This window comes from Scomber scombrus, chromosome 1 (genome assembly GCF_963691925.1).
Source record: "Scomber scombrus chromosome 1, fScoSco1.1, whole genome shotgun sequence".
NCBI classification, from domain to species: Eukaryota; Metazoa; Chordata; class Actinopteri; order Scombriformes; family Scombridae; genus Scomber; species Scomber scombrus.
The window spans coordinates 24,983,832-25,006,289 of NC_084970.1; the positions used below are offsets into that span (position 1 = coordinate 24,983,832).

At 38.6% G+C, this 22,458-nt stretch overlaps 1 protein-coding gene across 2 annotated transcripts in view; it reads left to right on the plus strand.

Moving 5' to 3' along the window:
- The window catches only part of pcdh17 (protocadherin 17), a 58,466-nt gene that overhangs the window by 17,611 nt on the left and 18,397 nt on the right, over positions 1–22,458 (plus strand). The window contains exons 2-3 of one of the 2 annotated variants that reach the window (XM_062416041.1): positions 10,025–10,083; positions 10,534–10,706. In XM_062416041.1, coding sequence (XP_062272025.1) covers positions 10,025–10,083; positions 10,534–10,706 — 232 coding nt within the window. The remainder of the gene's footprint in view (positions 1–10,024; positions 10,084–10,533; positions 10,707–22,458) is intronic. The other variant, XM_062416050.1, reaches the window with a different exon arrangement.

Below are 22,458 nucleotides of genomic sequence, written 5' to 3' on the forward strand. Positions count from 1 at the left end.
GATATATTATCAGTAGATAATGTGCATGTTCTCTCCATCTGGTTGTACATATTGAGCAAGAATTTCATGAAAACAGTTAGCCTTATTCTGTTACAAAGGTGCAGATTTCTTGACCAAAACTCATCTTAATTTGATTTCAAACTATGGGTCAATTGTAAAATAGGTCACAGTCAAATTGGTTTTATTTATTTTCTTTAGGAGAAAAACATTTTGACAGATCGCCATGGTGTGGAGCCTCACTTCTGTGTTTTGGATGTGGCAGCTTATTGTAATCTTTACCCGAGGGGATGTTGGTCAACATCACAGCAGTTTATGGGTAATGTTGTCCTCTCAGTTAGATAAGGATGATTCATTCAATAATAGATTAATCAACCCATTAATAAATCAATTACATGCATAGGAGTTTAAAAAACACATTATTATATTTTTTTTGTAATTTCTGGTAAACAGATTATTCAGTATTACTATATGCTTATTAAGACGATCCGTCTGAGCCATTGTGTTTATGCAGGATTTAGTTGAGCCCATCATTTGATTTTCCATGCATCATAAAATAGGCTACCTGTAATATTTTGTATGTGCAAGTTGGAGAGAGAGAAAGAGAAGGAACAAGTTCAAGGATACACACTCTCTTAGGAGGTTTGCATTTTATTATGGTTTACGTGAGTTGATTCTCAAGATGATAATGACAGTCATAAGAATAGAGTTTAACAGCACTTTGTTGACCATCTCTCAGACTCGTGGCACTGTTTATCCCTTAGAGTTTTCGTTTCATGTTCTTTTAAAAGTAATTTAGTCCCCAAAATTGATTGACAGACAGTATTACAAACAATGAAGGTGCTTTACAAAAGCAGCTCTTAGAAAACAAAAAAACAAATAAAAGAGCAAAATGATGGACTCTTTCATAGACGTTACTCTTAAAGGCAAACACTGCTATCCTGCTTGTACACAGGGGAGCTCCAAATGTGTCCAAAGTATTCATTTGTAGACAGAAAAGAAAATTACATCTATGCTTGCTATGGCTCTTCCTCAAAAGGAATAATAAAGTAGCAGTAACCGTGCAGGTTGAAGGTAATCAGCTTTGAAGCTGTGATTTTGTATCGTCTTTCTTGATGAAGAAAGGCAAGCATGGCCACCTCAGCCCTACTTCTGCTTTGCTCTTCACCTATGGATGATTTCAGTGTGTGGTTAGAATAACAAGTCAACTCTTTCATTTGCAAGCAGTTTTCTCACCATTTAGTAGAGATTGAGGACGATAAAACGGAGCCGTGCCACTAAACACAACTTGATGCATTACCACTGGAATCCTAATAGCCCCCTTTAATGACACTGTATGGTCAACCAAAATAATAGGCAATCAATATGAGTGGTTGCATATTAATTATGAAGATTGTGTCTTTGCTGGTAAGCAGTGAATATATAGGGAAAGAGGTCATGCTGTTTATTCAATTGTGTAAATATAAAAAGCCTGCAAAGCAATACTTAAGCCCATTTAATGAATAAAGAAAATCCTGGTATAACCTTATACACACCAAATGAACCTGAACTCAACAGAAAAATAAAAAAAAATAAAAAAGTTATAGTTATATTATAAATGATGGAAAACCATGATTAACAGGATGAGACTATTGAGTTGGATTAGAGCTGCCTGAGTCACCAGCTTCATATTAGACCAGCAACTTCATGATACAGTTACCTAACAGTAGTTCTATTAAAAAAATACCAAAAAAAACAGCCATAAAATTTCATTGCAGTGGTAAATCGAACACCTGCAGATGTGGGCGACTTTATTCAGCTTGAGTCATGTTAGATTTGTGGGACTGAAGTGGAGTTCAGGACAATTAAAGACGGGGAAGAGAGGAGAGACTGTCAGCAAGATGGATACTTTAACTGACTGATCACTAGGGCTGGGACAAATAATCGATATATTCTGATGCAGTCTCCAGTCATATGTTATTGTTACACTGGCACTAATTTCGTACTTTCTCATGCTTCACTGAGGCATGGGAAGGTATTTCCTTTCTGTTGCAGACATTTCTGAAATATTCCTTGGAGCATTCAGTGTCACATATCCATACATTAAACAGAAGGCTTTTAGCAATGCGCTGAATGTAATGTTTCACAAAATATCATCATAGTACTATTTCATGAGTTGTCCTGTAATTTCTAGCACAAGTGATGTCACGTAATGTATAGTCTTTAGTCTTCTCTACTTAAAACCCTGCCAGAAAAATATATCATTATTGCCCATTTAGGGTTTACACCACCTCATTTCAAACAACAGCTTACTCATTTGTGTGACTCTTACGGTAGCCGTGACAAACTAATGTGTTAAAAAGGAAAAATCAACATACAGTTGTTAATTCAAGTGACTCACAGTAGGAGAACATTCTGCAAAAACCCTGCTGCAAGGCTTTATTTAACGTGTGCCGTGGTCTGGACTGTAACTGGACTTTATACCACTTAGATACCAAGCAACGGGAGATGATGCATTCCACATCTCAACATTTTCTGGTAATGAGTGATGTAACTACAGATGAATAAGTGCTATAGTTTTGTGGTCAGGGATCAGTATATTTTCAGTAAAGCTGGGGAAACAAAAGGTATATTGCTTTTACTTTTTTTATTATTTTGAAAACAGTAACACTAAACACTGGCTCATGGTCCACCTGTCAAAATGTAAAAAACAGATCTTATAGCTTTACTGTAAGATCTCCAGCCCAAACTAGCAGAACTGAGGGGACTATAAACTGTGTGGTTCAGATGAATAACCCAACAGGCAAGGTGTGAATGCTCCCTTAGTGGCAATTCTCTGCACAAAAATGGAGTCTACAGCTTTTTTATTTATAAGGTCAAGTTATAAGTTTATCTTGAGGTTTGCTGAGCATGCACGCTCGATTTCAGCCTTGTGTCATACAGTTTCACTTGTTCACACCTGGGAGATGCCAATTTAACTACTATTTTGTACCTTTTTCTACAGTACAGCTCACAGGGCCACATTGGAATTATACAAGAACATACACAATTGTGTTTGAATGGTGCTGATGTTAAAGAATTGCAGCCAGTATTGGAATATTTCACAAACCATTTTTCTTCTACAGAGCTCATATTTCATTTTAGTTTGTTATACTTTAGTAAACATACTTCAGAAATAATTTGCTGGAAGTATTGGTGCACAAGTTGCACTTTTTACCTGTTTTACAATATGTTGTTTTGCGGGACAATTTTCAAAAGAAATATGGAGTAAAGATGCAAGTTCATTTTTGGTGGAAGACAAAGTAATTAGATAAATGTCTAGCGGCAGCATTCTTTTTCCAGACATCAACTTCTTTCTCCTTTACCATGAGGAACACATTATAAAATCCTATTAATTACATATTATTAGCATATACAGTATATTATGCCTACACTACATAAACAGTATCTAAACAATTATATGTTACCTAAATAACTAAACCCTGCTTCAAGATATCTTATTTCAAAGTCTCCCTTATGATTGAGTACTGTCCAGAATAATTATCAGTTTCCATCAGTATTGATAAACACTCGATGTGTTTGAAATATTTGTGGTCTCTATTTACCGGCATCAGTGGCACTTCCTTACTCGTCAGAAATTCTTCTGGACTGCCCCCCTTCTAGATTATTTGGAAGATAGTGGAAGATATTTAGCAGGCAGTAGACTGTGATGGCTTTAAGTTCACTTAAGCCAATTGATTGATTGGTCTGCTATCTCCAGGAAGATGTATAGGAGCAGCTAATTTGATTTGATCACTTACAATTACTCCTCAGCCACTAGGTAATCAATGCAGTCTAATTATTGTCTGGTGTCTCCGCCCCTTTTGTTCTTGCTTCCTTTATCATCCTCTCATGTTGGCATTTTACTCTCCTTTTACTCCTTTACTCCTTCTCACTTTTGCTGCGTCTCCTTCACCAGCACGTTTTCCTTCCTCTAACCTTAAAATCTCTGTTTTATCCTTACACCCTCTTTCCATTTGGTGAGCCATTTTGCTGAGTTATTTTGACAGTTTTCCAAGAGGAATAAACTAAAATTCCTTTGGTAACATTAAACACACACACACACACACACACACACACACACACACACACACACACACACACACACACACACACACACACATACACACACACACACACATAGAAATACAGTTTAGCAAATTAATAACTGCAGTCCTGGTGCTTCATTTATGAAACTGTGTGGAGGATTCACTTCAAAAGTATGCATATGAGGAACTAAACACAGAAAGACAAACACAACGTGTGCATGGATGTCTTATGCTGGTTGCCTTTATACATCACATGCAACTTGAAATGTGGTGCACCTGTGAAAGCTTCATGTCCCATCTTAGTAATGCCCATAGTTGCCTTAATAGGGAAAAACTCAGAATTAATATTCATTCATACAGACAGCATGAAGACAATCATACCAAACGTCGATAGAAAAGCTAAAAAAAAAAAAAAAAATTCACACAGCCTAAAATCGCCTAAAGTGGGGAAGTTGAGGCAAGAAAAAAAATGTTTGATGGACACATTGTGGGCATTACAATAAGGCGTTACAGTGGCAGGATGTGGCGGACATTGTGAATGTTGCTGGCTAAAAAGGTTGGACCATCTCAGAAATAAAAAAAAGGAGTTAAATAATAAACAAAAGTGGAAGCCAAATAGTGCCGTTACACAGGCAGAGTGTTTGTGCCACGCGCAGGGAAAAGGGGAAACTGGAGCTCAACTCCTTTGATTTGGAACTGCCAGGAATTATCGGGGAAACCCTCCTGAGTGGAGTAAGTGATGGAGGCGGAGTGGACACAGATATGCAAGATGCACCCAGGTATGTAATTTGTATTCCCTTGTTTAAAAAGAGAGAAAACCTAATGCATTCAGGTTGTTTTTACACATTTATGCACACAAATAATTGAGATTTTATTCACAAAGACAATTAAGTAATTTTTAACTTCCTTTAGACGCTGTTGGTTCCAGTGGAGTCAGTGCTGCTGCAGCTGAGCAGCTGTGTGCACCCAGCATCTCTGCTGCACGTTGTACATTTCAACCCTCCAGCAGCGGCCTTGTCCTCACAGATGCAGTCCTACATATGCCAAGGGACACAATCAGCTCCATCAACAAGGTTGCCAAGGAGTAAAAGGAAATAAAAAATGTGTTATGTGATGTGCGCTGTACAATGAAACAATTAATAAATAGCACTGTTTGTTTCCGGATATCCTATGTGTTTTTTTTTTTTTTTTAAGCAACACATCACATCCACACGCTGGTGCAAAGCAGCAGTGTTTGCCTCAAATGCTTTGGGATAGGGGTCGTGGTCGGGGCTAACACGATCAACAACATCAGGGGGTAAAGTCACATTCCTTGCTGTGCCACATTATGAAGCACAGCACACGCTCTCACAATTTGGCACACCTTTTCAGGCTTGTATGAAAGTTTTCTGCCTGTGGCATTGAGGCAAGGCCATCTGCCTTTCAAAAGCCCAATGGTGTGCTCCACAACAGTGCATGCCTCGCTGTGGCACACATTGTAGTTCCTCTCCTCTCCAACCTTAAGTCTGCACCCAACACTGCTGTTTCCCAATATGAATTAGTCATTGGGTGACCCAGGCAATTGATTATTTTTGGGAAACTGGACATTGCTGCAGACTGTGCTTTTTTTATTTGCCTGTTCACCCAGCATGTAAGGAAAATGTATGTACAGATGTGACAAACCTATTATACCTCCTTACATATCTGGCATAACATGGCTAAAAGTTGGCTAAGATATATCCCTGACCTGTCAGCCAATTCCCTCAGAAAAGTGTTGGTTGCCAGAAATCCTTTTGTTGTTACGACTTGAAGTTGGTCTGCCATGGCTTGGTTTCTGTGGGTGCTATAACACAGAGATCCAATAGAACAGTTTGAGGAAAACGGAACCGGCTCATAAGCTATTCATCATTATTGGCCAATAAATCTTGCTGGTCTATGAAAATTCTCTCGACTAGTCTTCCATTTGCCACATCTTCCAACAGTGTCATATCATCCATTTGTGCGTCATTAAGCATGTTGATAGCATGCCTTCTTATACCCACCCATTTGATTGTAAATGACCATTATCTCATTGACAGTTATGTGCAATGAACATGTGATAATAGTAATAACTTTATTTGTATAGCACCTCTCAAAACAAATTGCAAGCTGCTTTACAATGAACATAAAACACATTTAAAACATACAGATAAATCAAACTAAAAGCCTGGAAAATAAACATAAAATATACAATATAGCCTATGATAACAATATATGAAACTATGCACTTTTATCTGTGATTCAGGCTTTAATTTAAACGTAATTTGCCCTACGGTTCACTTTATTATTTATAAGAATAGATTTCATAACATGCAAATATGGTTTACTAATTACAGAGCATATTTTTTGTGTGCACTCCAGGGATTATCATTCAAATAGGTGTTTGTTCATTGTAAGAATGACTTTGATCCCTTTTTGCAAATGAACTCATCAGATATGATATGTGCATGGTAATATTTAAATTTATTTTATACAATGGTATTAATTTTATAATGTTTCTCATGTTTATCCTTCCACCATCAGCGTTGCAGTTTCTCATGTCTCCAGAAAAAATCAGAAAATTTGCTTAGGAAGTGGTATACGATCTGCGTCTTTTGCTCTCCACACAGACTGTTTACTAGCATGCAACCAAAGCCTGCTCAAACGTGATTGGTCAATACTATTCAGACTACAAACAGACCACAAACAGAAACCAGAAAGCTTCCGGTACTAAAATCTTGTCCTGTTACCTACAGATATCTGCATTAGTACAGTAAGCCTAAACTGAACTTGAACACAATTTTAACCTTAACCTTAAAACCAAGTCCTTAAAAGTAGTGAGCACCGGTAAAAATGTCCTTCCAACACAGAAATGCCCTCATAAAGCTGGTTTTCAACTGAAAGTGGTTCTCTCAAAGATAGAAAGACTAACACGCACACACACACACACAGAGAGCACTATGTGTTTTTGGAAGACAGTAAAGGACAAATGCATGTATCATACCTTGCGGGATAGATCGAAGGAGGGGGTGTACTCTTGTTCCTGTGAATAAAAGAGAGCTGTCCAATGATGTGTGAAAGAGAAGCTGCAATTTGTCCTCGTTCACCACCCATACCTTAGATATCAAACACACATAGACACACACCCATACAGCTACACATAGGCCCTACAGAAATAAACATTGCCCCAAAATGCACCAACAAGACCTGAGAGTAGAATAGCACTCCAATATGCTCGTCCCATTTGTCTCAATCGGCCTGCTGTCTGCTCGGGCAGTCTTAGGGCCTCACTGGGAATACGGAATAGAGTGCAGCTTTTTACACTTACTCAGCCTCACTGTACTCAGTATCAGTCTGACCTTTGTGGCCTTGCTGCATGGACTAGATACAACACATCATTCAGTACAATTCAACAACACGCCAAAACCAAAGTAACCTGTGTTGATATCCACACAAAATACAGTGACCCAGGACTGCTGGATTTATCTTGTATTCTATAGGTTTAGTGCTTCTCCGGACCTTTAAGTTCAAAGAATCAACTAATGTCAGTTCAGTGCAGCTTAACTTGGTTCAGTTCTGTTCAGTTCCATAAGTCCCACAAGGAGAAATTAAAAGGCAAGTAATGCAAGCATGCAACATGAAATACTCAACGATACTATCATGCTTTATGAATCTATAAACTGTATAATACAGTGTCTAATAATAATAAAACTACTGGACATCTATATAATATATATTATTCCCCCCTCAAATTATCCTGTATTCATTGTGGGCTTGCACTGACTAAGTACAAAGCAGCCCATGCTGGCTGTTATCGATCCATTAATTGGAAAGTGGCCCATTGTAGTGAAAGGGCTGGACAGTATAGACAGACAGGAAGAGATGGAGGCTTAAGATCAGCCTGGACTCTAATCGGCAGGAAAGAGGTTTCTATGAAGTGGAGTAATGTGCTTTTTATTGGCTTATAGGGGGAGTAGGTAGTGGAGGGATGGAGAGCAGGTGCTACTTTATATGTGACATGCATTTATTTTCGACATTCAGTAGGCATATAGTAGACTATTGTTATCTAAGTTTATGTCACTATACACTATATACTATGGTAAACTATACATCAGGTGACAGAATATCAACATGTCTAGTCTATTATAACAAAGGAAAATTGTTTTGCATACAAGGATATCATTTGGATATTTGTTCTACGTGCACACACAGGTGAGAAAAGTGCATTCAAACTTACAACAGTCAAGGAAAACCATTTCCCATTCATGTCCTTTCATACTGATCAGATTCAGCACCAACAATGCTGAGTTGATTGAAAAGTATGTTCAAGGATGAGTCCCTGATCATAAAAGTACAGAAGGGGCACATCAGTATAAAGACTTCCATCTCCCCTATTTTTTTGGAAAAACTCAGGCTGTTATCACTTCAATGCCAAATGATTTCAAACATTCATTCTCCTCTTACTTCGTGGTCAGATTCAAGCCTTTGATATATTCTTTGGGTATTTTCTTTTAATCTTGGCGAAGGTTGAGGTGGAATAGAGTGTTTAGGTAGAGATAAAGGTGTTGGAAAAAGCATGGAAGGTCAAAGTACTGAGGTGGCCTGTCTGACCTTCACACACCCTTTTCATACTGAGCCACCGCAGAGCACGGATGACATTGAAATACTCTATCGACTGTGAGTCAAGCTGTGCATGTGAAAAAGCCTGGCACACGGAGACATTACTCACTAAACATGACATTTTACTGCTATCAATTCAAGACAGAGAGTTGTGCGCTACATAGGGTAATTGTTTGTGTTACTACAATGATATGAAAGCCATTTCTCTTGCAGGCATTTGTTTCCATGCTTCTTAACTCTCCTCTGAGATATTCCTGTAATAATTTGAAATAAATATAAACATATTAGTTTCTTCCTTCCTTTATTCTTCATGAACGACAGTGAAGTCTATATATTTTATAGCTTATGAATAGTTGTTTTCACTATTAGTAAGGGTGACAGGTATTTCTATAAATGCTACGACACACTCTACAATTCCAGTGACCTTTTATCTCAATCGACATGATTAAAAACCCTCATATACCGTTCTTTGATATAATTAACAACAGAGAGAGACAGAATGAGAGAGAAAGTACTTTCAGAGCCAATGTCATTGATCCAGTCTGTAATGCACTGCTGCATCCCTTATTGAGCATTGATGTTATTTTTTTTATTTTATTTTATTTTTTACAGTTTTTGCAGGATACAGTTTGTATCACTCTTGTACTGTATGTGGTCAATCCCTTCAGATCTAATTCTCTGTATGACTGTGTATGTAGGCGTTTGCTTTGAGTGTGTCTGTGTGCATGTTGGGCTGAGTGTGTACAAGCATGTATTTTGTGGTTATGATATTGATCCACAAAGCATGAAGCCCCCTGTGTATGATCAGATTGCCCCATATCAAATAAACATCAAATGGTTTAACACATGTACGCCCCAGTTCTTCACAAACATTTTTTTTCTCTCTGTGTGAAAATGTGGGAAAACTGTGTTCAGGCTCAGAGTGTCAACAGTCTCTCACAGAGATGTTGTTACAGGAACTGGCAAATTGCATTTTAATTTCTGCACACATGGTGTTTCAATTTAGAGAGTAGATGGTAAGCTGACACAGAAACTGCAGAGTTTTCTATGCTCGTCAAGCGCTATTGTCCTAGCAGTTATTGATTATATGATGTGTGCCAGATATGATGTTCAGCTGTAGTTTACTCTTAAATGGCTAATTAGCCTGCTTTATGTGGTAAATGAAATGCTCAAACCTGTATTAATCAGAGCTCACATAACAATTATCTTGTATGCCCTTACTCTGTTCTCTACCTGGTTTTTGTCTGCATAATTAATCATATGTCACCAGGAGATCTTGTTTCACAGCAGGACTTGTTTCTGCAAAGCACAGTACATACATTTTCTCTCTCTCTCTTCCACAGACTGACAATTTCCCCAACGAGCCTAATTATATGGGTAGCAGACAACAGTTTGTTCAAAGGTAAGAGTTGGGATCTATAACCATCACTACATCTCAGACCTTTGTTTTATTTTCTCCAATAGTCCCAACACAGGAGCTATACTGACAATTAATTGTGAGTCACGGAAACATTGCTTGTATACAATTAATAGGTTTAAAAGTGGTCACTAACAGCATATTACATAAAATACAATCACATACAAAGTCCTCACATTTTTTAGTCTCATCTCTCCATTCTCCATTAGCAGACTGTAGCTGTTAGTGCAGTATTTTTAGGAGCATTTTATTGCATCGTAAATCCTATTATTATAATTTTCTTGTTTTATTTAAGCATTCAAAGGTACTCATCAATGTTTCATTCTGTCTTTAAACTTCCACTCAGGCTAAAAGAAAAAAAAAAGCTTTGACAAATTCCCAGTCAGCCAGACTGTGCTAATGCTCTTTCTTTTTTTTCTTTGTTTATTTGTCTAGTAGTTCGACATTCAAAGACCCAGAGCGAGCAAGCCTCAGAGACAGTGGTCATGGTGACAGCGACCAGGCTGACAGTGACCAGGACACCAACAAAGGTTCCTGCTGTGATATGTCTGCAAAGGAAGCCCTCAAGTTAAAGGCTACAGGCGTTAAACCACCACCTTTGGAGCAAGGTGAGTCCTCATTGGCAAATTTGACTGCGTGAGAAATGAAACATTCCAGGCGAGCCAAACACACTTGAACAAAATGACTATCAGTCCGCTCTCTGTGCCGCAGTTATTTGTATTAACAATAAAGCTTCCGACTTGCCTGAGCGCTCACAATCGGAACTTATACGTGGCTACTTTATTCTCCCCTACTTTGTTCTCTGCACTTTTCTCATTTAATGTGTGTGTGGTGTGTGTACGTCTGTGTGTGTATTTGAGGGTGTAAGTGAGTGTGCATCCTATACACGTCCTCAGTTTATCAAAGCAGACAAGCCCATTATGTTTTTATAAGCCCAACTACTTCAGCTTCTCCATTTAGTCCCCTTTCCCTGAGCACCCGTCTCTGAAACTTTGATAATGGAACATGGAAAATGACTTAGTGAGCGGCAGGCGATGTAGCCTCGTAGTGTGGTGATTAAATATGAATAATTATTCTAAGCACTGTGGGTCGGGCAGATTACACATGACATGTGTAGAACAATAACTCCCCTGATGTGAGTTGTTGCAGTCCTCCTCACCCTAGCCACCTTGCATGATTAGTACAGGGTCAGGGGAGGCAAGAAAGCCAGGATTTTACATAGGTATAGATAGAAGTAATGGCACGGGAGGTATGGTAAATGCTCATTGTAGCTTCAACCAGTCATGTACCTCAGTGAAGGCCATTACCTGCTTGGCAAAACAGATATTCCCACAGAAATTTACTAAAGTCTCTACATCATGAAGTATGTATCTTACTGACTGGATCCAGAAGTACAGTGGTATAGACTGAACATGGATTCTCTGTAATGGTGCTATCAATCCAAGGAACAGAAGGGCTGTTTTACTCCTTGTGGAAGGACAATGACAATTTGTGCAACACTCTGTTCTGCAATATGCATGTCTGACTAGATAGCATTTTTTTCCTTTTCACTGGTTTTTAGAATGAAAAAAGCCACACACGTAGGCAAGAGAAATTGGCCAATTAAAAAGCTCCATATGTTTCTCATTTTGAAAATGTTCCCATTTAATTGTCCATGAGGGAACTGAAAGAATCACATTTATACACAGAACACACATGACAAACGGAGCTTAGAGTGTGTTAGACAGCGCTAGTGTAGTCAGTTAGTAAAATCTGTGCAGTATTGTTGGTGAATGTGTGCTGCTACTGCTTGCTAGCGTAAACCAGTCTGTCTGTCCAACTGTCTCTGTGTTGTCTTCAATTAGTATCCTTTTGATTGTCGGTCTTGAACAAGAGATTGTCACACTCATATATCAACAGACACACACGCTCACCAGCCCTTTAGCACAGAAAACTCTGTTGAAGGCCGTAACCTGCCTTTGCCTGCTTCTTACTCTTTGCTGCCCTCCCATTTATTCTCACCCTCTACTGTATTTTCACCCCCACTCTGCGACTTTCGTTCCACTTCTCCTCTTCTCCTTGTTTGGGGAAATCGATTGATGTGAGATTAGACAGTTAACTGGCTGCAGCTGGCTGTGTTTAGCCAATAACATGAGGGCTTAGTTTAGCTGTGGGGGAGGGCAGGGGCAGGAGGCCAAGGCATGGTGCAAGAGCAGTGATGAAGAGAGGGGTAGTGAGCATGTCTCTGACAGTGTTCCAGTGCATCTTTATTAAGACACCAGTTGAATGCTGTGAAATTATGCTTTACTTTAAGTTAATATTTACAAAAGAAAACAATTTTATGATGTGATCTTCAGCCTTTATAACTACAATGTTCCAAAGGCCTACCTTTATGTTTTAGGTCCTTCTGCTGTTTAAGATGAATTGCAAGATGTCACCTTGTGCCTGTTAAGCTCAAGAGTAGTCCCATCTGCTGTTTTTTCAAGCAGACCCACTCATGTACAGGTAATATATTATAGTAATTTCATGGCTAATTAATGAGGCATAATACAAAAAATGGAAAGGAAACTGTAACATGAACTATCAAAAGGAATATGATCTAATGTGCTGTTCTTTATTCAGATATCACCATCACTGTGGCTTTAAATTAAACTCCCTGTGTGCACATGTGTCCAAGCACACAGGTATGTCTGTAATCGGATGGGAAAAAAGAAAGAGAGCTTGTCATTGGTCACTGTCCCTGGGGTCATTATACTGCATGCTTATTTTCCTCACATCTCAGCACTTAACATCTACTTCATAGGTCTCTCCCTAGCCCCCCCCTCATTCTCTCCTTCATCCCATCTTAAGTCCTCTGTTCCTCTCCAAGCATAGCCCTCCCAATTACTCTCGTGTAGCTCTCTCTGCTTGCCTGCCAGGACACTGCGGCCTCATTCACTGGCTCAGTATAAACAGAACTACAAGTGCAAAAAGCATGTAGTTCAAGTCCAAATCAATCCCCAGCCCTGTTTCAGTTCTTAGCCTTCATTTAGTCAGGTTGTGGCCTTGAGGGAGTCTCTTTTTTTGTTTTCCGATTTCTCCATCCTTGATAGGCAATGGTAGAACAAACATTAAACTCCCTATTCCATGGTTCTAATTCATCGTATTTGTGATGTTCAGTATAGTTTTATTCCAGACAACATAATCTGGACATCTCCACACCAGGGACCAGTCTCAAATTGATTAATTAGCCTTGCAAAATTTGTAGCAATGTATTAATTAAGCTTAAGTATATCAAATGCATTTTTTGCCAATTTTAATCGGCGATTAATTGATGCTCAAAGGCGCCTGCAGCAGACGTTGATATGGGCTTGTCTGGCTCCGGCGGAGTGGCTGGCAGTGCATCGCTCGCCTCTGTGGAGATGACTGCCATAGTCGCTATCACGAACAGACAGACAGCAGTGGTGTAGGGAGATGTTACCCACTGATAGGGCTGTTAGAGGAAATGGAGAGAGAGGCATGATGGAAGAGGAGGATGAGGAGTGTTGACAGACAGATACTGTTTGACTGTACCAGCTGACCTATCCTAATTAGCTGCGATTGGAGTGTGATAATCAAACTGCCTCCCGCCCTATTTTAAAGGGAGATATGAGCAGGGGGGTACTACAAGGACAGTGGGGATACAGTGAGGGGAGACAGCATGAGATGTGTTCCTATGACAGCGCAGTAGAAGGCGATGAAATTGACTTTTCTGTGTTATTTGTGGCAGGGTGATAGAAATCCCCACCCCCACATATCCCTCAGCTTGTGAATAGCTTAAATAAGGGAAATGTCATGCTTTGTCAATTGCTCTCACAAAAGCAAACGCTTGGCACATACACACTCAATGTTGTGAAGGCGCACACAGACATATTGTATAAACTGTACACAAATAAATGATGATGTTGGCACTATATTGTTATATACTTCTACTTTATATTTATGTGATACAAGCTTTCTCTGTTGGTGGTAGTATTTTTTAATGCTGAGGATAGCAGTGAGATCTTTGAATTTGGATGCATGTTTACATCACAGGATTTTAAATAGATGTTCCTAAAGCACATTATCTATATCTATATTATCAGGCTAAGGGGGATATCTTAAAAAAAGACTAAGAGCCTACAGCCATGCTAGCATCTCTGTGGGGCTGTACTTTGCCACAGCAGTGCTTTGACCTATGCAAAAATGCTAGCATCATTACGCAAATACGTTCACGATTACAGTGCTAGCATGTTGATGTTCACAGCTTATTTCGTTTACCATGCTCACCATCTTAGCTTAGCATATTAGCATGCTATCATTTCCTCTTTAGCAATAGGCTTCATGAAGTTCAACTGAGGCTGATAAGAGTGTCATTAGTTTTGCAAAAATGTAATCATAACCCAATTGAAAACTGAAATTTTGATAATGGTATCAGATGACATTCAGTGGATCAAAGTTATTACAAGTCATCTTGTGGGGACCAGGAATGACTGTATCAAATGTCACAACAATCCATCCATTAGTTACTTATTGAGCTATTTCAATAAATTTATTTTGAAAATTGACCAGATGCTCAATGCTGTTCCTGTGTCTGACTGCCTGTGCAGCTCCATATGCTCTGTGCAGCCTGATGCAGCTTCCATAAAAAATAGACAAGGTACATACAGTATGTTTAGCAGAATGGACAGCCGCTTCTGGGCCACTTATGAAACATGGCATTGATTAGAGTGGCTGGCGGCTATGTCGCCGCAGGAAAACGGCCCAATACCACCCAAAAGATCATCAGCTGCTTCAAGCTTTCACACCCTCTGTAGAGTAGCAAGTACATTGAAAGACCCGCCACACCCTGGACATCATCTGTTTGACCTTTGGTAGATGCTTCAGGTCCATCAAATCATGACAAGCAGACTTCAGAACAGCTTGAACCCCACAGCCATACGAGAATTGAACAGTGACACACACTGATGCTGACTGACTTGGACCTTTGGCACTACAATACTTACAGTCACATGTATGGAATAATGCACAGATGTCTTTATTCCACTTATAAATTCCTAACTGCACCACTTGTACACAGGGCCACTTCAATTTAAGAAATGTGCAATATCCTGAAATGCAATATTTCAGCTGCTAATAATATTTATTTTTTTATCATATTGTTTCATATGTTATTGCTCCTCCCTGCCCCTGTGCAGAGCGGAGCAGTTCACTGATTGCTGGTTCATACAAAGTTTATTAATATTAAAGGTATCACGTGTCTAAATTGCACCAAATTCAACACTGCACTCCCTTTGTTCCTCAGCAAATGCACCCACCAAGTGTGGAGTTGATCAGATGAACGGTTCAAGAGATACACGAAGGACAAACATACAGACAGAGAGATTCTTTGCTTTATACAGAGGGATTTAGCTACAGTAGTTTGATCTCTTTTCTATTTATAATTGTTTATAATTTGTTATGTGTGAATGCTCAGAATTGCTACTCAGTTTAATTGTTTTGTACTATTATATTCTAAAACAATCACCACAATATGTATTTTAAAACAATTTTGTGTAATGGGTTTTTGAGTCTCAATTGTGTTTCAGAAAAGAAAGAAGAGCTTATGACTTTAAATTTAATAATCTCTAAAATCCTGAGAAAATTAAGTCAGTGTATGTTTTTTTTTTTTTGTTGAATAATAGGTCTTCTCTACCAATTCACACAGAGACCAAACAAACTAAATATTCAGACTTTAATCCACTTCAAATATTCACCCATCTTCCCCTGTGGCAGTCTTAATCTTAAGACATCATTACTGTACTTTTGCAAAGTGTCTCAAGCCCCCTCACTCTGTCTTTCCTTTTTCCTTTTATTTGCAGCAATTAATTTTGAATAATGAGTGAACCTTTGATAAAAAATGCAATGCAATTCCAAGATTAATTGACTAGTCAGATCAGATGCCCTTTTTACACTTGTAGCCATGGCAACCTCTATCCTGCTCACTCTGGCCTTCAATAAACCTTTATCTGACTGATAGAAAAGGGCATTCCATTCAATATCATTCATATTTCATGGAAAGATAAATGCAGACAGGTTTTTCATGGGGTGGGTAGATGTGTATTACATCTCTAATTTGAATGCTTCTTTAATTTGTATTCAAAATGCAAACTTGGTCTGTTATGAATTAAATATTGACTGGTTTACAAATAGTGCACTCATGTACAATTAAAATCGTGGTTGCAATTTTTGATACATATATTGTATATGTAAATATTTATATTTTCATCTTAAAAGTTTTCAGTATGACATATCAAGTGTTTTTATTATGTCAGACCAATCATAGCTGTTTGTGCGAGTCATCGGACAGAGAGGATTTGTAAATGTAAAATATGCACCCACCTGTCTATATTTTAATTTTAGTGCATGAAATATTTTGTGATATTTTTGTCACTTTGAAATACTGTACATATCCAAAAAACAATTATGTTTTGTAGCAACTGAAAAGGGATATTGTTAAAAAACTGCTGACGATGGTTTATCGCAGTCTAAGGTATGAATTTATACAGTCATTGTTACAGGGGTTCCCTTTTAGAGGTAAACTGTTATATATAAAGTGAAGTTTCTAGTTGAATCAAGAGCAAGAGAGAGAGAAATAAACATCCAGGTTGGACAGAGCAGAACTGAAGGCCAAAAACAAATGAACAAAGCAACACAAAATCTTGCTGATGACAGGCTGCTTGAAGACACACTTCTTCTGAAACACTTCCAGTGGGCATTGGATCCAAAGAGGAGATGTCTCACTGAGCCACAGAACAGCCACAATGTGACACAAAAATGTCCCATGGAAGGAAAATGACATTTAGACATTTATTCTTCAGATGAACATTTTCAAAAAACAAAAGTTATTGCCCCTTTGAGGGTTTTTAAAAACTGGATCATTGACACTAGAAGACAAAAATGTTGTCATTAATAGGCTCTCATCATAGCGTGACTGGACTTCTCATTCAGTATATTAGATTTTGATAATATATGATATTCACACCTTTCCTGCCCTTTGGCTATGTGATCAATTCAACTCAATTTTATTCATATAGATTAAGAGGTTTTATTGCAGTAATGTGTAAATAACCCCAAGTGCTTAGTAAATGTATACATAATCAGTGACAACAACAAGTCAGCACAAAAAATTCTCATCGATTTACACTTGAAAAATGAATGAAAAAATAATATTTTATTCCAATAATCATCACAGCGAGACATTTTTCAAAGCTAAAATTACAACCTCTATTTTTTTTTCTTATATCTCACAAGTTGGTGCTATAAAGCTTCTGTGAAACCTCTAATAAGATTTAGAGAGGGTATTGTTAATGTATAATATTTGACTCACATGAAATCTGTAAAATAGATCACGCCTTTCGCAGTCATTCAGATTTATAAACTTTGCATCTGAGCCATGAGTGTTTTCCCAAATTATCTCTTTATCAGTAAAAACCATTTTACAACTTTTATAAATTAATGTGTTATTCTTCACATGATGTTAAAGTAATTGTTCCGCAGGTTAATGGACAAACATCTGTTGAGAGCGAAGCTTCAATTGAAGGCATTGTAATTAGTCAGTTTGCAAACATTACTTTAAACAGGTAGCATATGGGGGAGTCATCGTTTCGTGTGATGCTATCACATCTGTCTGTTTAAACATGATTAATTGAGGCCATCACAGTGTGTTTACACCCATTGTTCCAGTACGGACATGCATGTGCGTCATTCCAGTCAACTCTCTCATCGCAGTATGAACAAGACTCAATGTGTTACAGAGGCCCTCTTAGCCTACCATCTCACTGGCTGCTTGTTTGCTCTTTCATCAGCAAACATGTATTTTAAGATTAGGGTACATTTTAGTTTCCCTTTATGAAGTATCTGTCATTTTTTAATCTCAGACTACCTTGAAGAATCCATCCAAAAGTTTGTAGCATGGCTTAGAAAAACAAGCAACATCTGAAAACAGCAGCTGGATGCTCATGTTTCTTCTCACTGTTTGTGCGAGTCATTGGACAGAGAGGATTTGTCTCTTAGCCTTTCATCTTTTGCTGCTCCTCATCTTCTCAGCTTTCCATGGCCTGTCCCTGGCTGGGCTGATAGTCTGATTCATGGCAACATCACCAGCTACTTTCCTGGTGGGGAAAATGAGAACCATCAGCAATCTGGACTTCTCCTGGATGCATCACTCAAAGTCAAATAAGATTTCTGTGTGTGTGAGTGTGTGTGTGTGTGTGTGTGTGTTTCTGCCCATACACATGTGCCAGATCATGTGTTCACCCCATTCTTAGAGGATATGGCGGTATCGCACAGCAGTGAGGCGATTTGCGGCTAAGCCCGCGGAATCCTGTGGAAAGCCTAAAATCTTGTGGGGTGAAGGGAGGGGAAATATCACAGTCTTAGGATTTCTTCTCTCTCATTATGGAAGATTTAAAGGGATTAGTCTATTTTCTTTAATACACGAAGTTTTATTAAATTCTATTGTTATGATTGTGGTTCATGAAGGGTAATGTCCATTCTTGTGTCCTTCCTCTTGTGCTGAGTGTGTATGATATTGGGCTGGACAGGCTGTGGGGTGTGATTTCCACCTCTAAACCTCAGCCCGCCTGCATGGCGGCTCACCCCCTGATCCTCTTTCAGCCAGTGAAGCCTATCTCAAGCACTGTGGCACCACAGTGTTGGAGAGGATTGATGAATATCTCAGACTCTTACCACTTGGGCTATAAATCTCTGACATTATCCCTTCACCCTGGTAGCTGCAGTGAATAATTATGGCATGTTTATGGAAGCAATGAGTAAAAATATGTCTTATTTCACTCTAAGCACCATTACAACCTCTCATCATAGCGTGATTGGACTTCTCATCTAGAAAAATGGTGTTAAACCCCATTGAGAGTGCTTTTCTTTGCACCTTCCAGTAAAGGCTGCTGCCCCTAAATGCTCACGGCTGCCCAATCCTCTCTCCTCACACTGCTCTGTAATGAGAACATTACAGAGTATTAATCCATGTGTGTGCTCACTCATATTAGACATTGAAAAAACACACAAAACCATTAACTGCTGTGGAAATGTTATACAAGGCCCATTAAAAAACATTGTACTGAGTATGAGGATTAGTTCAGTGTCATGGCGATTTAAAGTTAATCACTCTTCAACCATGTTGTTAGAGTTTCATCCACTGCCAAGTACTTTGTGAAAACATTATTATTTTATTACATTTTTTGTTTTTGATTAATTTGAATGTTTGTTTTAATGCATCATTTGTGTGTAATAGAGCTCAGACAGTGAGGCTAGGCGGTTTGATTAGTTTACATAGTTCATGTTTACAGTTTATACATGAACACAGACTTGCTTGCTGTAAACACACTAGTAACCTACATCATCCAGAGTGTATGTTTTCACACCGGTGAGTTAACTGCAAAGACAAGGAAAAACAACCTGCCAGACTTGTTCTACCAAATACATATTAGACATATTCCCTCAAAGCAGCAACACAAAAGAAAATCCAATGAATTTATCAGCACCATCATCACGACAGACATGTTTCTGCTCCCAGTCGTTCCCTTTGTAATCACATGAACAACAACCTTGTAGATGCTATAAATGAAATTAATTAACATTGTGTGGCTGGGCCCCATGGCAGTACAGCCTAGATTTTTTTTCAGGCTTTAACCTCTCAATGAAAAGCTTAGTTCAATTTGTGATTACAGCACACACAATTACGATGTTATCACAACTTTTGATACTGTGATATTTAAAGATAGAAACTCTGGTGCAGAAAGAGTAAAGATGTTGCTGTGCAGTTTTCAGGGTGAGCTCTTGCTGAAAACAACAAACAGGCTGAACAGTGAATCAAAATCAGTGCTTTGCAGCCTTGTGCATGTGTCTGTGTGTCAGTTAGTTAAACAGATTGACTGAGAGAAATAACTCCTGTGAGCAATTCAAGACTGTTTTTTTAAGAGCTGAGTGGATGTGTTATGGAGCACACTGCTGCTGTGCATTTATATTGTCCTTGTGTGTGTTTCTTTGCTACATTAAGGAAACTGTTGTGAAATATCCTTGCTGCTGGCTGCAAAAATACCTTTTACTTCCAGCTTTCTAAGGGTTAAATGTAAGAGCACTTACAACGCAAGTTAGTTTGTTGCCACAGCACCTCTCTAAGAGTATGTGTGACAGAGCAGCAGAAGAGCTGTTCCAGTGTCTGCTCTCAGTGGGTGAAACATGTTGTCCAGCACAGCAGTAGGGAGGATACTATGGAGCAGATTATAATGATACAGAACGTCGTCACTTCCTGGACCAGAGCCACTCCATGGCCATCTGTCCTCTGTCCACAGACAGCCGGGCATTTGTGTGTGTGTGCATCTGTGTGTATGTGTGTGAGTTTCGGGTGTAATTTGAAACATTAACCACACTCTTTTACATATGCTTTGATAGCCTTTTTTTCCCCTCCCTCCCTATCATGCACTGTACATTTCTTTCAGCTCTCGCTGACTTATACTTGAAAGCATTATTAGATTAAAATTTCATAATTGTTTAAGCAGTTTATCAAGTAAAACATGATGCATCCACTGCTTGTTTGCAAAAATTTCAAAGATTACACAAAAACTAAAAAGTACTTGATTTACTCCACTTCAGGTAATTATACAGTTGAATGAATAGATAATAAGTTAGGATGTGTAACACATTACTGGATTGCACAGTTCTCCAGTTACTCAGAATTGACTCATTTCTGACTCATTATTTGTGCTGAAAAATGAATAGATTCATTATGAAAAAAAGAAAAGGTTGCAGTCTTACTGACCTTGGTTTCTGTTGGTAATGTAGCAGTAAAATCATTCATTTTTGTTTCTTTATTTGAATTTAAGACCACAACAAACTAGTTTTCCAAATCAGTGACAGTGATTAGATAAGATTAAGGCTCTGTGAAATGTACATATTTTAATAACCTATTGTAGGCAACGGGAGGTGAACTCACTGTTGGCACATATCATTCTTACACAACGTCTCTGATCTCCCCATACACTTCATTTAATGAGTCCCTGGTTGGCATAATGTACTTCTCGTACATTGTATTACTTAGAAGCTGTGTACCATTTCAGTATCTACCTGCAAACATGTGGTACAAATGATATATTTTCTCCCCAAGTACAACTTAAAAATCCAGGCTGAAAAGTGTCATCTGTAAGTGAACTGTTGTTATTATATTTTTTTATATGGATTTGACAGCCACCGTCTGCTAAATGGCACTTATTTTTCTTAGGTTTGAGTTAAAGTATGCCATGGCTTGACTTATATTGTGCTCAATTATGCTATATTGAATGCAATAACATTATCAATTACAAAGACAGATTGCTTGATCAATTCTGTGCTGGCAGTTGTAAAATAGGGAAATTGTTCAGCTCTGATTATGTGAAAATGAAATGCATGGTAAAATGTCTCTTGACATTGAATTCAACACAACTTCCACTGAATCAGTAAGATACAAGTGAAGGGCCCTTTGTCCACGCTGTTTCCTTGGCTGATGTGAATGAATATTTGTGTTGCCCTGGGGCATTGTTTCCCCATGTTGCACTGCATCAGGAACCAGAGAGATAAATGGGCCTGGCCTATCCAAGGCATCAGGACTTCTTCTCTGTTCAACCATAACTAGTAATGTCCTTTCATCCACAGCCTGCAGTGCTATAGATAATGGAGTATTTGAAGAATAGGAAACACTAAAACAAAGAGAGGGTATGTGGTTCATGCAATGACAGTAGATGTGATGATGAGGGATGTCAGAAAAGAAGAAAAACAGGAAATATGAAAGACAATGCACAGCAATGGGGCTAATGTGTATGAAATAAACAAATAGATGGATTGTAAGAATGAAAAAGTCAGAAGCGCTGCAATGAAGGAAGGAAAAAATATGGCAACCAGTTGATAAATGATCAATTGACGATATGGAAGAGCTGGGTAGATGGATGAAGAGGGGTGGGACAGCAGGTAGACTCCGTGGGAGATGGCTTAAGTAGCATGGTGCCAGGTTCCCTGCTGCCACTGAGCCACCAGTTCAAATTCAAAAGAGAAACCTGTCATCTTAAACACACATCCTGCTAAGACATGCCTGCACCCAGTCACATGTACACAAACTCACAGGCATACTTGTACACAGTGTGGGAGTATACAAAGATTGTCATTAGACCGACCCCTACAGCTGTATTAAAGATGCGCTTAAGCATTTGCACTATAAATAGTGCTTTGTGGTATAGTATCTGTGCTGGTGTCACTACATGCCAGCCATAGTGTGCTAGTTGTATGGATTTCACTAAACATCTCTGTTACACATGTGGAACTTTACCATAGCTTCCTTATACTGATAGAGATAGA